The sequence below is a fragment of the Nematostella vectensis genome, chromosome 9, assembly GCF_932526225.1.
Source record: "Nematostella vectensis chromosome 9, jaNemVect1.1, whole genome shotgun sequence".
Classification (NCBI taxonomy): Eukaryota; Metazoa; Cnidaria; class Anthozoa; order Actiniaria; family Edwardsiidae; genus Nematostella; species Nematostella vectensis.
In genome coordinates this window covers 6,878,736-6,894,107 of record NC_064042.1, presented here as the reverse complement: position 1 = coordinate 6,894,107, position 15,372 = coordinate 6,878,736, and the positions used below count along the sequence as shown (strand labels likewise).

General features: G+C 40.6%; 1 protein-coding gene across 3 annotated transcripts; it reads left to right on the top strand.

The window, feature by feature from the left end:
* Window positions 1-14: 14 nt before the first annotated feature.
* Window positions 15-14,997, top strand: LOC116601925 (4'-phosphopantetheine phosphatase-like). 3 transcript variants are annotated; one of them, XM_048732224.1, is made up of 22 exons: window positions 15-198; window positions 1,540-1,646; window positions 2,257-2,425; window positions 2,765-2,816; window positions 3,057-3,243; window positions 4,941-5,033; window positions 5,317-5,376; window positions 5,888-5,993; window positions 6,426-6,493; window positions 6,902-7,021; window positions 7,257-7,338; window positions 7,738-7,844; window positions 7,946-8,101; window positions 9,191-9,303; window positions 9,614-9,701; window positions 10,173-10,324; window positions 10,892-10,944; window positions 11,033-11,082; window positions 12,416-12,520; window positions 12,837-12,937; window positions 13,180-13,317; window positions 14,257-14,997. In XM_048732224.1, the coding sequence occupies exons 1-22, from the start codon at window positions 90-92 to the stop codon at window positions 14,408-14,410; spliced, it is 2,370 nt and encodes a 789-aa protein (XP_048588181.1). In that variant the 5' UTR covers window positions 15-89; the 3' UTR covers window positions 14,411-14,997. The 3 variants fall into 3 exon arrangements, with proteins under 3 accessions (XP_048588181.1, XP_048588180.1, XP_048588182.1); XM_048732223.1 differs by having other exon boundaries at window positions 1,540-1,661; XM_048732225.1 differs by lacking the exons at window positions 12,416-12,520; window positions 12,837-12,937; window positions 13,180-13,317; window positions 14,257-14,997 and adding an exon at window positions 12,081-12,143 and having other exon boundaries at window positions 1,540-1,661.
* Window positions 14,998-15,372: the final 375 nt, after the last annotated feature.

The window sequence follows — 15,372 nt, the reverse complement described above, 5'->3', positions numbered from 1 at the left end:
TAATCATTTGCGGGCTCATAGCTCAAATCCAAGATGGCGGATATATAGCTTGTTTTGGCGCGGGAAATTTGGAGATTCGTCTATGAATTATGGATAGCGATGGCGACTCAACATGCGCCTCGGAATACGCCAGAAGCATTGATTTGCCTAACGTGTTCAGGAATATCAAGAATGCGAAACGCTTTGCAGTTGACATTGGTAAGGCTTTAACCCCATCGTACAGTACACCCCCCTTTTTATTGGGCCATTCCATTTTTTATCACCCTATTAAATTTGGAAGTCCTCCAACCGAAATTCGCATTGACACCCTTAAATAACGCGCCTCGCCCCTTGAATATCGTACACTCTATTTTTCCCCAAAGCATACCTGCCAACCTCCGAAAATCTCAAGGCTTGAGAATTTTTTGTGGGAGGGGTGGGGTATATTCATTTTTTGGGGGCGAAGGGTTTAACCGTGCAGGCATTTGCCAAATAGAAAGCTCTCACTAACAAATCCACTTATAGTGCTACGCAAGGGAATTATCGTTTCAAATATTTTAATAGAAAATAGGCAAAATGAGGATTTTCTATAGAATAATTTTTTGGAAGCAATAAAAATTGCTAAAAAGCGGGAGAATTGGTGCTCAACCCGGGAGAGCGGGAGAAGGGGTGCAAAATCTTGAGACTCCCTCTAATGTGGGAGAGTGGACAAGTATGCCAAAGTAATTCTGTTGAACCCACTTTGATGGGTGTCTTGCACTAGGAACCCCCCCCCCCGCCCCCCTGAACCCCTGGAATTCCATGTTCCTCTATTCCATTTTTTTTTTTATTCATTCGGGTTTGCCAATGAACATGAAATAAAAACCTGGGGGAGACTTTCCCTAATAAAATGTACTAATGCTTGTTGAGAAAATGAATTATAACCCTAAGGGATAAAAAAATAGTTGTGGTTTCTGGATTATTTGACCCTAAGGGATAGCAGATAAAATAAGCAAATTATCAGGTTTCTGACGTTTATTAATGACTGATTGAAATTTGAAAGTCTACAAACTGTAATAGGAAGTATGATTTGTATTTTTTGGGGTCAGGTACCCTGATAGACACCCTAAGGGATAGCAGATTTCCAGAAGACCCTATGAGATAGCACTTGGGGCGAATTTTATACCCTAAGGGATTGGTTTTAATAGAAAAAATGGTTTAGTGGTTAGAAATACATACTTTTTTAGTTTATGGAAATTATTATTTAGTCTGCCAAGCATCATTTTGTTTTAAGCCCGGAACTATTTCTGTTGTCTGTCATCTGTCACTGCTGTGAGTGCTTTCTCTAGCATACTAGTACCATACTCTGACAAATGTATGTAAGGGCATTGTTCCCTTCCATTGTTTTACCTTGTTCTCAAATACACTCCAGTTACCTCAATCGTTTCAGACAATGCAATGCATAAATTTGTAAGTGTAACAGACAACCTCTCCTCTAGAAAGAAGCACTGTTATGTCTCTGATCTCACAGGCTTTTATTTTATCTTCTGCAAATGTTTATTTGCTATGGACTGCCAACAGGTGGATCACTTGCAAAAGTTGCTTACATGTCAGAGGTCCATCATATAAGAAAAAGACATCAGAGCTTTTCACTAAAGAAAGATGATGATAGCAACGTTGAAGAGGAAGTAAGAAAATCCAACGTACGTACCCACTCTATCATATTGTACTCTATCATAGTATCATTTTACATAACATGGCATTACACAACAAACATGTATTCAAATATGAATAGCTAATGGATTACAAGCAACTCATATCTGGATTACAATGCATGGAGTTTGCATTGTTTTCATCATGCTAAGGTACTGGAGCACCCTGTAAACTGGGCTGGAGGAGGGGTGGGGGGGTGGGGGTAAGGCTAAACTCCCCAAACACTAGAAAAGATTTTGTCCAGGATTGTGCTTTAAGAATAGCCAAAAAGAGTGAGAAAGGAAATTCAGGCCCCTCCCACCACCAGCCCCTCCCTCTCAATAGACCCTGTCATGTCATACTAAAGTCTTCGTGTGCGTGCATTGTTTATTAAAAAATAACATACATCCATTTGCTTGTAAAGTATGCTACATGTATCGCCCATCATGCATTAAAACACATTTGATGGTGCCAAATCACGGATTGAATGGATATTTTGTCAAAAGATATGTGCACAGCTAGAGACTAATTTGTGTGTGCAGATGTTGCAGTAAGGTGATGTAAACTGATATATGGTTCAAGGTCATGGCTCTTTTTATATTCCAGGGCAATGGCAATGATGGCAGCCCGATCTATGAGATCCTAGATCAGCCAGAATGTGGAGTCCGCCTTCATTTTGTCAAATTTGAGACCAAGTACATTGAGGCCTGTATTGACTTCATCCGAGAGACGGCAAACACCACCGATGACTTAGGAGGGATTATCAAAGCAACAGGTCTGTGTTGGATGAGCTTTCTGCTTTTTAGTCATTTATTTTTTGTATATTGTTTGCTGTGTTTTTTTTATTCTGATTGCCTGGTCAAATTGCTCAAATCTGAGGACAACTGTTGCAGAATGTATCCCCAACAGGCATTGTAGCTAGGTGTTTAGATGTGTAAAATAAGGTGCAGCATGCAATCCTCCTCACACGCTATTACACCCACTTTGAATATAGTAAGCTTTCTTTTGAGGTAAAATTTACTAAATTTGTTGTTCCTTTACAACCTATTCTATATAGCCCCCTTAGCAAATCCTGCTTGAACCTTATGGGTAGTCATGTTCTCTTCACTTGTAGGTGGGGGTGCTTTCAAGTACAAAGATCTTTTGACCACAAAGCTTGGAGTTAGGTAAGTTAATAGATTGTTGATATTTATTTCGTTTGAACTGTGTAACTCTCCTCTAATGACACCTGCTTGAAAATGATACCTCATTATTGAGGACATTTTCAGAGTCCCAGTGTAGGCTTCATACATTTTCTGTAAATTCAACCTGAACAATTAGGGCACCTGGAAGTTGATTGATATTGCGGCCTTTATCAGTTATCGAGTATTGGGGGTCCCGATAACCTTGTTTTCTCTTCCCTTTAGGGTTGACAAAGAGGATGAAATGCAGTGTCTTCTGAGAGGGTGTAACTTTGTGTTGAGCAGTCTCCCACATGAGACGTTTGAGTTTCGCAGAGATGAGGACCCTCAGTATCTCTTTCATCATCTTGATGCATCAGAGATTTTCCCTTATCTGCTTGTCAATATTGGGTCTGGTGTTAGCATTGTTAAGGTTTGTATCAGAGATCTCTTCTTATCTGCTTGACAATATTGGAACAGGTTCACACAGATATCATTTCCTCCTATTACCTGTCAATGGGCTGATTTCAAGATAGTCTCTGCAAACAAACCTTCGAGATGGCTACTAACAAGCCTTACTTTCACAATCTGGTAAATGGCCCATACTCACAAACCTACCGTTTACCGTTACTTACATACTTACCTACTTGCATACTTACCTACTGACATACTTACTTACTTACACATTTACCTACTTATATACTTACCTAATGACATACTTACCTACTTACATACTTACCTACGTACATACCTACTTACATACTTACCTACTTACATACTTACCTGCTCACATACTTACCTACTTACATACTTACCTGCTTACATACTTTCCTACTTACATTACCTACTAACATTACCTACTTACATACCTACCTGCTTATATACTTACCTACTTACCTGCTTACATACTTACATACTTACCTACTTACATACTTACCAACTTACATACTTACCTACTTACATACTTACCTACTTACATACTTACATACTTACCTACTTACATACTTACCTGCTTACCTACTTACCTACTTACATACTTACCTGCTTCCATACTTACCTACTTACATACTTACCTACGTACATACCTACTTACATACTTACCTACTTACATACTTACCTGCTCACATACTTACCTACTTACATACTTACCTGCTTACATACTTTCCTACTTACATTACCTACTAACATTACCTACTTACATACCTACCTGCTTATATACTTACCTACTTACCTGCTTACATACTTACATACTTACCTACTTACATACTTACCAACTTACATACTTACCTACTTACATACTTACCTACTTACATACTTACATACTTACCTACTTACATACTTACCTGCTTACCTACTTACCTACTTACATACTTACCTGCTTCCATACTTACCTACTTACCTACTTACCTACTTACATACTTACCTACTTACATACTTACCTACTTACATACTTACCTACTTACATACTTACCTGCTTACATACTTACCTACTTACATACTTACCCACTTACATTACCTACTTACATACTTACCTACTTACCTACTTACATACTTACCTGCTTACATACTTTCCTACTTACATTACCTACTTACATTACCTACTTACATTACCTACTTACATACTTACCTGCTTACATACTTACTTGCTTACATACTTACCTGCTTACATACTTACCTACTTACATACTTACCTGCTTCCATACTTACCTACTTACCTACTTACCTACTTACATACTTACCTACTTACATACTTACCTACTTACATACTTACCTACTTACATACTTACCTGCTTACATACTTACCTACTTACATACTTACCCACTTACATTACCTACTTACATACTTACCTACTTACATACTTACCTGCTTACATACTTTCCTTCTTACATTACCTACTTACATTACCTACTTACATTACCTACTTACATTACCTACTTACATACTTACCTGCTTACATACTTACCTGCTTACATACTTACCTACTTACCTGCTTACATACTTACCTACTTACATACTTACCAACTTACATACTTACCTACTTACCTACTTACATACTTACCTACTTACCTACTTACCTACTTACCTGCTTACCTACTTACATACTTACCTACTTATACATCTGCCCCCAGGTTGATGCCAAGGACAAGTTTGAGAGGATTGGAGGGACAAGTACTGGTGGGGGGACATTCTGGGGCCTTGGTTCTCTTCTGACAAGTGCAAAGGTACATAACACATTACTAAATGTATGCTGGTGGCTATATTTCAGGTTAATGATAGTCGATGAATAATAGTATCCAATTTTGGTGCAATCATTCTAGTTTTTAGACAGCATTATTTTTTATAAAATTATTCTCTTACTCAAAATGAGACTTCTCACCCCAACAAAATGTATTTGATATGAGAGCTATGTAGAAGTTTTGGCTGTGAATAATGAAAGGGGTTTTGAGTGCTGGTAAAAAGTAAATGTGTTAGTATGGTCTTGTTATCTTCTTTTGTCTGTTGAAGGGATTTGATGAGTTATTAGAATTAGCAACCAAAGGACAGCACAAGAACGTGGACATGTTGGTAAGACTGTACTCTTTCATTCCAGACAACACACCTAGGGGCAGATGCAGGCTTTGTTCGGAAGGGGTTGCAGCATAAAGTTTCCTTTTGTGTGGCATAAAAATGAGATGACTCTTTTCACATTTTTTCACTCTTAAACAGTGGGTTGCGACACCAACAGCCCCTTCTGTAGATTTGCCCCTGTTAAACACAATGCTGCCTCAAAGGCTGTTTAAAGGTTGTCTTTTAGTTAGGATACCATTTCTCCCAAAAAGTGCTGCACCTGAGACTAAAATATAAAGACTGTGCTAGCACAAAGGGATGAGGATGTCCTGGTATGGAATTCGAACAAAGCACAATTATATTAAACTAAGTCAGTTCTCATTCAAGCAATAACATTTTGACTCTTTGGCACCTCGACTGTATTAAAAGGCAAGCAAGTAAGAGTGGAAGAAATGTGTTATTCTGAAAGATGTGAAATTCTCTAGCTAATTTATCGAAATTTGCTGCTTTTTATTTATTCTTACCATAGGTGAGGGACATTTATGGCGGTGCTTACACTGAAATGGGACTGCCTGGAGATTTGACGGCTTGTAGTTTTGGAAAAGCTATGCGCTCTTTTAGAGACGGACAAGATGGTAATATTCAATGCAATACAACGTTTTGTTTACTTTTGATGATGTGTGGATCTCTCACCCGATTCCCTGAGCCTCAGGAGTACACAAGAAACACTTTACACACAATACTACCCAATACTTAAATATACCAATGACCAAAACCCTGTTATGTAATTTACTAGTAACGGGTAAGCACATTTGCAGACCGTTGATGCATTAGTGGCCACGGTGTAAAGTATTTGGCAGATTAGCATAGAATTTTAAAATGTATAAGGGGTGAAGGAGGCCTCGCAAGTTATCATAAGTCATGCATATAATATAATGTATACTTGAAGAATTATGGATGATATGACGTTGTTATTCGAATAATATGTATGTTGCGTTGTTGCTTATTTCCATTTCATTTCTAATTTCTTTGATCTTCTCGTAACGTTTATATTTATATCTTTGTAGCTCACAATTTTGGTGAGAGTGATATTGCCAAGTGTCTGCTGCTCATGATCAGTAATGACATTGCTCAGGTAACAGTTTGGATGGTGCAAATTGTGCTTTAAAGAAGATGAGCTTTTGCCTTCTTTTCAGGTGGTTGATGGTGATGAAGATGATGGTGGCGTTGATGATAAAGAAGGATATCATCATTATTAGGATGGCAATAATGATCATGGGGATGATGATGAAGATGACGATGTTGACGGTTATAATGGTGGTGCTGATGGTAATAGTGTTTTTTGTTGTATGGAAAAAATATTGCAATGATATGGATGATGTTTGAGGATGATTGCTATGACGTTGATGATGGAGGTGGGGATGGTGGGTTTTGTTGTAATAAAGACAAAGATGATAATGATGATAACAATGATGGCGATGATGATGAAGAAAATGATGATGTCGGTATTTATGTTTTTATGATGTTCCCACCTTCCACACAGATCGCGTCCCTTCACGCTCGGCTTTACAACATCAAGCGAATTTTCTTTAGCGGATTCTTCATCCGTGGCATTCCTGCGACCATGCACACCATTACATACGGCATCAACTACTGGTCTAAGGTGAGAATGGTGGTTTTGTGTTCTATAATCATTATTTTTTATACTATACTTGGAAAAGTGTTTGGACTCTAAATACAGATGGGCTTTTCTAGTATGTTTATGAATGTCTGCTATTTAATTTTGCTTAGCTTTTCCGAATCCCTCAAGTTCTTTTATTACTCGGTACGGTCTTAAAAAAGGGTTGTAGCACAACTGGACAATACCCCTCACACAGTTGGTATTGTTTTTACCTCAGGGCAGTCAGCAGGCGCTGTTCCTTCGACATGAAGGGTACCTCGGGGCCATTGGTGCCTTTCTCAAGGGGGCCGAGGAAGACGGTAAGACGTCAACACATCACTATGATTTCATTAAGGACATCATTACTATTCCATCCTCCACAAGAACGGTCTATGATGTCACGAGTGCCGGCTATGATAACATACTATGACGCTCTACTCTTTGAAGGATGGGTTTTCGGGCCCCCTTTCCCTTAACGTTACCGCTCTTAGCTTTCAATAAGTCTTGCCATTCAAAACTTTTCCACATAGTGTTAATATTGTGGAGTTCTATTACATCTTATGGATTCTGAGTATATGGTACACCAATAAAAAAAAATGGAATTTCTGTATTTTTTTTGTTTACTGCCCCAGCGGCTGTGGTTCCTACCCCCAGTGAAAAAAAACCTATAAAATTAATGCCACTGTGAGACGATTGGTAAAATATTTTTTCTTCCGCAGAGAACCTTCCCTTTCGACTGTTGACCTGGGGAGAAAACTATGCAGGTAGCTCGGGCTTGCCCGAGGCTCCCCCGACCAAACGATCTGCAACGCCAGAGAATATGCAGGTGAGCGACATTCTAGGGGGGGGGGGGGGGTGTCGCAAGACCACAAACAGTCTTGCTTTCCCATGCTTGACAAAATTATCTCGCACGTTTTTGTTCCCCAGTGCGACGTTCTCGAGATTGACCAAATTCCCTGCCAGCTCGTTCCCTTTCCTCTTCTTGCATCTCCGGGGGATTATCTACCCGATACCGAGGATTTGACCGCAGACGCCGCCGCCCGGCAGTACTGGTTAGACTGCTTCGGCGCGGCCCTCGATAAGGTAAAAACTTTTGAACCTTGGCTCCGATCATAACACGAAGTACTTCCGTCAACATCATACGCTGCTCCCGATCAAATCACGAATAACTTCCAGATAGATAGATAGATAGATAGTTTATTTCAAAAAGATTGCATGGCAGCTAAAAAAACACTGAATTGCGCAATTTACATCGAGTAAAAATAAAAAAAAAAATAAATAAAAATATAACTATATGTATGTATATTACAGGTAATAGACTAAAATGCGACTATGATAAGAGGAAAGCTATATACTATAAAATGAGCGAATATGATATGTTCAGTTAGGCTTATACGTTAAATTTAGTGGTGCAACTGGATGCCATGGCCGGGATGAAAGATCGCCTAAAACGTTCGGTTCGGCAGCGCGGAATTGAGAATGTTCTGGATTGTTTAAGACTATAACTACACTGGTTCTTAGGTGGTAAGATGTTCGCTAGCTTATGGTTAGGGCAGGTGGAAATAGACGAGAACAGATTAAGACAGAGTTCGCCCCGTCTGTCCTTCAAAGTCTGTAAGCCATAGCTGGCAAGGCAGTCCTGGTAGTTAGCTTGTGGTGACACAATGGACATTACTCTTTTCTTCACTCTCTCGATCTCGTCACTGAGATATGCTGGGAGGGCATTGTGGAAAACAGGCGCGCAGTATTCTAAAACTGGCCTAATAGTGGAAAGATACAAGGCAATAATGCCAACGACATGTGTAGCTAAAATGACGTATAGTATACTCCCGATGCCATCACTAGCTACTCCCGATAAGGTCATGATTAATTTCCGGCAACATGCTTCGTTCCTGATCAGATTACGAAGTACACCTGAAATCATCAGAAACTACTCTTGATCGTATCACGAAGTGTTCCCGACAGCAACACGAGCAGCTCCCGATCGCCAAGTAACATAAAGTAAAGAAAGCGCTCTCAGGGGCTAGCAATGCTTGTATGCGTTTATTGAAGCTGAATTTTTAACGACTGAACCGTTTGATATCCTTTGCAAAGTTGACTGGGCCACGAGTTATAGCTAAGATCTATTTGCTTTCAATTGATCAAACTTGTTGCGTCTGTCTAATTGTTTAGGTTGTTGAGCGAGCGATTTGGAGTCAGCGGAATTCCCCAGATGTGCATGAGCGAGCCGAGAAGTTTCGTACTAAATACAAAAATAGGCTTTTGACACTGTATCGGCAACCTTGGTAAGAGTCGATCTACTTGATATGGAAACAAGTAAACAGAATTCTTTGCGGCCGTCATCGCTATAGAAAAAAAGTGCTGTGTCATCAGCCAATTGGATATCACAAAGAGAAGTTCCTCATCATTTCCCTCTACTTGTATCCTCTCCTGATCATTTGGATGTGGAATCTATTTGCTCTCCACCTTGGTGATCCCCCCTTCCCTGTTTGACTTTTAATCAGTCGCTTATAGAATGATTACCATCTCCCGTTTTGATGTCATCGGTTATCAAGTAAACAGTTTTAACACACAGTTCTGTGTTTGTTTTCGTAGCGCGTTTGGCGCCCTCACCGTTCATAGTCTGCTGGACACAAGAGAACAGTGCCTTAATGAATTTGACTTCCCCGACCCATACGCAGAGGTAAAAAACTGGGCGATTACCTATCGATTAAGACATACCGACGAGTGTCACTGCACGATCACTTGAACAAGACGTAACAAATAGCACCGATAAGTTATCGAATACTTCACGATCACGTTTTTGAACAAAAGACAACAAATTGTGCCGATAAGTTTTCAAACACTACACGATCACTTGAACGAGAGACGTAACAAATCTTGTCGAAGAGCTACCGAACCCTGCACGATCACTAATTGAACAAAATACACAACAAATAGTGTCGATGAGTTTCCGAATACTGCATGATCTCTTATTGAACAAAAGACAACAAATAGTGCTGACATAACAGTTGTATGAAAACTTGTAACTTAACTACGGAACAGCCGACGATCGACCCCTGGTGTTGTACATGATCGTATAGTTAAAAGAGACGTACTAAGCGTCGTCGGTCAATGTATATATTCTTTTTACTAACGTCATGATTTTTGACAGCTGAAGCAACAAGAAAATGAGGAGGCACTAAAAATGTTCACCCGGAGAATTAGGGAATTGGACAAGATGGAATCCGAACAGCGTCAGATCGCGCTAGTACGAGGCATGCTCGCGGGAAATGTGTTCGACTGGGGTGCAAGAGAAGTATCCGAGTAAGAACATCGATTTCTGCACTTTCTTGTACTTTTGATGATAATTGATTAGATCAACCCAGCAAGAGAAGTATCTGAGTAAAAACATTGATAACTGCACTTTTTTTGTAATTTGGTGATAATTGATGCAATCAACCCAGTCTATGTTAAGAAAAAGGCCAACTTACACTTCCCGAAGTAATTTTTTTTTTTCTTCAGTAACGTCCTAAATATCCTATATTGAGACATTTCTGCGACTTCATAAGGTATTCTCCTCCTCTGCACGCTTTAAATAAATATTATTGAGAATTCGACAAGTGTTAGTGGCTTTTGCTGGTGTCAAAAGAGGTACAATGCATCAGGTATGGTGAACCCCTTTAAGTCACTTTTAAAAAGGCATTTGATTCCATTGATAGTATGTAGCGACGAACTGATTTTGCGACGAGTAATTGAAACAGGAAATACAACATCCTGTGGATATGCACCCAACGTCATCCCATGCACTATTTTATATAAAGTCTTGAAGACATTCTCTATAAAAGCTCGGAAAGTGTGAATTGCGTGACCTTGCGTTTTACTCTTCCACAGTTTAATGGAAAAAAATCTTCTTGGATTTGATACAGCGATGGACAGACTCGAGGGTAAGGCCTTTGTCTGGTTGTTTGCTCCACTTTCCGGTGTGTAGTTGCATACGTCAATTTTAAAGGCAATGATTCCCCTCTGTGATAGCTCGCCCATGGCTTAAAGACGATCTTGATGAATGGATATCAAGAACGAAGGTCAGCATATTTTGAAAAGTTTTTTTTTATAGACTGAAAGACTTTCCGCCGGGTCTAAAATTTAACTTCTTGGTCTCTTATACCCCATTCAGACCAACTAAACCAGTTTAACTGAACATGGTTTAACTTAAACTGGTGGTTCTTCTTTTTTAACTTTTTAGACACATTTATCTCTCAAATATAATGTTTTGAGTGTTAAAATGTAAATGTTTGTGGTTTGTTGACTGATAATGCACAAATTCCCCTCTCTCTCTTGTTTTTTTTTTTTCTCGTACAACCTTTTAGCCACTGCTGAACGTTTTCCTGCCCCACTTGATTATTAAAACGTGTCTTCACTGGTGTCCCCACGTCCGCCCCCTCTTCGTGCACTAATTTTTGGCCGTCATCTTGGTTACACACAGTTTAAACTACCTCGCGAGGTAGTTTAGATTAAACACGTTTAAGACCTGTTTAGTTGGGGGAGCGCGCGGTGTGAACGGGCCAAATTCTAAAAACGTTTAGTTAACCTTTAAACATGTTTAAATTTTTGGTGTGAATGGGGTATTAACCTAACAATAAATCAGTACCTTATAGAAACCTATAGTATCTTGAGAATGGGCGTGCGTGAAAATTTGTCGCTTGTGAAGAAACGCCTTTGGCTGTAATCAGTGATATCTCAAATCATAAAATGTCTAAAGATTACCGTGGTGTTTTCTTATTCATTTGGATGACCCATCACCTAGCTAGCGTCCGTTATCTGTCTACAGGGCCCACCCTATAAGCTTGTCGTGGTGTTTTCTTTCTCATTTGGATAATCCATAACCTAGCTAGCGTCCGTTATCTGCCTCCAGGGCCCACCCTATAAGCTTGTCGTGGTGTTTTCTCACTCATTTGGATGACCCATAACCTAGCTAGCGTCCGTTATCTGCCTCCAGGGCCCACCCTATAAGCTTGTCGTGGTGTTTTCTCACTCATTTGGATGACCCATAACCTAGCTAGCGTTCGTTATCTTCCTCCAGGGCCCACCCTACAAGCTTGCCGTTGTGTTTTCTCACTCATTTGGATGACCCATAACCTAGCTAGCGTCCGTTATCTGCCTCCAGGGCCCACCTACAAGCTTGCCGTGGTGTTTTCTCATTCATTTGGATGACCCATAACCTAGCTAGCGTCCGTTATCTGTCTACAGGGCCCACCCTATAAGCTTGTCGTGGTGTTTTCTCATTCATTTGGATGACCCATAACCTAGCTAGGGTCCGTTATCTGCCTCCAGGGCCCACCCTACAAGCTTGCCGTGGTGTTTTCTCACTCATTTGGATGACCCATAACCTAGCTAGCGTCCGTTATCTGCCTACAGGGCCCACCCTACAAGCTTGCCGTGGTGTTCGTGGATAACAGTGGTGTAGATATCATTCTTGGTGTCATGCCTTTTGTGAGAGAGCTGGTCTCTCGTGGGACAAAGGTAAACTATAAGTCTGGGCCGGGTTCCTAGAAAGTAATTACGCTAACCCAGGGATGAATGCCCCTTTTATCCAATCAAATGTCAAGATGGCCGTGTATTTATCCCTGGGTTAGCGCCAACCTGCATTCCAGGAACTGTCCCCTGTTATGTAAGAAAACCCGCGCGGAAATGAGACAGTGTATTTCCCGTCTCTTGCTCTTTGGTCTCTTGCTCTTCTCATTGTTTTCTGCTGTTGCCGTCCTTGTTTCTTATGATATGAGTTGTAAATGTACAGGATCTTTGGATGGATTTTTATGTACCATGCCCTCCCCCACAGGTGATCCTAGCAGCCAATTCCTACCCAGCTCTTAACGACGTCATGCATGGCGAGCTGGTGATCCTGATTGAACGCCTCGCCAAGCTTTGTCCTGCACTCAAGTAAGTAAACAAGAACGACATGACTTTTCCCTGTGACTATCCCCGCGTTGTGTGACTCCGACCACTGGGGGCTGCGAAGGAGTCTAAAGCACTTTAGATTGTGCTGGTTTCTTCGCCCATACCCTTCCAAGAAAAAATGGACGGATAAATTAAAAACTCACAATGCTTTTTGCATCCCCAAATGACAAAATCCAATAAACCGAACAAAACTATCCTGTAAAACCTGTTTTGCCACCTCTTAGGTCCGCCGTGAAGTCTGGGCGACTGGTTGCCATGGCATCAGGTGTTGGTTCTCCATGTCTCGATCTGCGAAGGATAGACGCTGACCTTGCTGCGAGCTGTGCAGAAGCTGAACTTGTGTTACTGGAAGGCATGGGAAGGTAGGGACGCGCACCACGTGAACAACACGTGATAACACGTGGCATGTATGATGATGCTGATCTTGTGTTTCTGGAAGGCATGAGAAGGTAGGGACGCGCACCACGTGAACAACACGTGATAACACGTGGCGTGTATGATGATGCTGACCTTGTGTTACTGGAAGGCATGGGAAGGTAGGGACGCGCACCACGTTAACAACACGTAATAACACGTGGCATGTATGATGATGCTGACCTTGTGTTTCTGGAAGGCATGGGAAGGTAGGGACGCGCATCACGTGAACAACACGTGATAACACGTGGCATTATGATGATGCTGACCTTGTGTTACTGGAAGGCATATGAAGGTAGGGATGCGCACCACGTGAACAACACGTGATAACACGTGGCGTGTATGATGATGCTGACCTTGTGTTACTGGAAGGCATGGGAAGGTAGGGATGCGCACCACGTTAACAACACGTGATAACACGTGGCGTGTATGATGATGCTGACCATGTGTTACTGGAAGGCATGAGAAGGTATGGACGCGCACCACGTGAACAACACGTGATAACACGTGGCATGTATGATGATGCTGACCATGTGTTACTGGAAGGCATGGGAAGGTAGGGACGCGCACCACGTGAACAACACGTGATAACACGTGGCATGTATGATGAAGCTAACCTTGTGTTACTGGAAGGCATGGGAAGGTAGGGACGCGCATCACGTGAACTACACGTGATAGCACGTGGCGTGTATGATGATGCTGACCTTGTGTTGCTGGAAGGAATGGGAAGGTATGGACGCGCACCACGTGAACAAATTGTGGAATGTATGATGTACCTCGTGTTGCTGGAAGGCATTTGGAGGTAAAGGATGCGCATCACGTGAACAACACGTGAGCAGCATCAGAACGAAACATACACTGTTTACGTGACACACATTTCTGTTTAGGTGCATACACACCAACTTCCACGCGAGGTTCACGTGCGACTCGATAAAGCTCGCTGTTATCAAGAATCGATGGCTCGCCGAGAGACTTGGCGGTAACATGTATAGCGTAGTATTCAAGTTCGAGAGAGTCGCACAGCCCTTGTCAGCAACATAATATAACGCCATGGAACATGCATGACGTCATTTTGTTTCAATGACGTACTATTACGTGCATGATCATGACATCATGGTCTCAAAATGACGTCATGATTACGCTCATGGTGTAAACTGGAAGTGTTGTGTCTCGAATCATGACGACATTGATGTCATGAATGGTGGATACCTTATTCTAATGTGCCAGTATTCAATAAGAATTAGTTTTTGACACGGATGGAAGATATTGTCTTTAAATATTTTGATACAATGCTGAATGTCGGATTTTGAATGCACCTTCTGTTATTTCTCGACTATGTAGTCCTCAATACGAAGTCATCGACTGCGCGATTAAAATGCAATTTAAAGATTGAAAGATGCACTTTATATTACAGGAAATGGAAATTTATGCTCCGCGGAAGGTTTCGTATTGATTTAGAAACTTGGGAATCCTACCAAAGTGTTGATTTCCGAAACGTAGCATGCACATCCGTATACTTTCATTAGTTTTAAATCTCGGTTGGTTTTGCAAGAGTTTGCAGATGTCATCTTGTTATTTTTGGTATACCATTGGAAAATCTATACAATTAAATTTCTCGTATAATGTGATTTTTTCCCATCTTAAGTGCACGTCATTGTGTGTTTTCTTCTTTTGGTAGTCTGAGCGGATTGGCGATTTTTTATAAATATAAAAAATAATTTTATGAAAATAACCTGTTTAAAAGCCGTTATTGCCAATACTTGTGGACGATTTTTTCTTTACTTTATTAGTTACATTTTTTCTCTCTGCATTGAATTTATCGGTATTTGTTCTTGCTGCTGTTGTTGAAGTGAATGTCCATTTTCTTCCTTTCTGACTCAAAGCTAATATATCATATATTTTTATTCAAAACTGATAATTTGTATGATTCATCTTAATATTTCCTTTCTATCTAGTAAATTTAAAAAAATGTTTCATTTTCAAAGTAAGTTATATTTGTATGT

Bases quoted from the DNA above. Each gene is read 5' to 3' on its own strand.
- LOC116601925 (XM_048732223.1), top strand. From the start codon at position 90: ATGGATAGCGATGGCGACTCAACATGCGCCTCGGAATACGCCAGAAGC. The intron at 199-1,539 runs GTAAGGCTTTAA...GACTGCCAACAG, and splicing joins ACGCTTTGCAGTTGACATTG to GTGGATCACTTGCAAAAGTT. The intron at 2,426-2,764 runs GTCTGTGTTGGA...CTTCACTTGTAG, and splicing joins AGGGATTATCAAAGCAACAG to GTGGGGGTGCTTTCAAGTAC.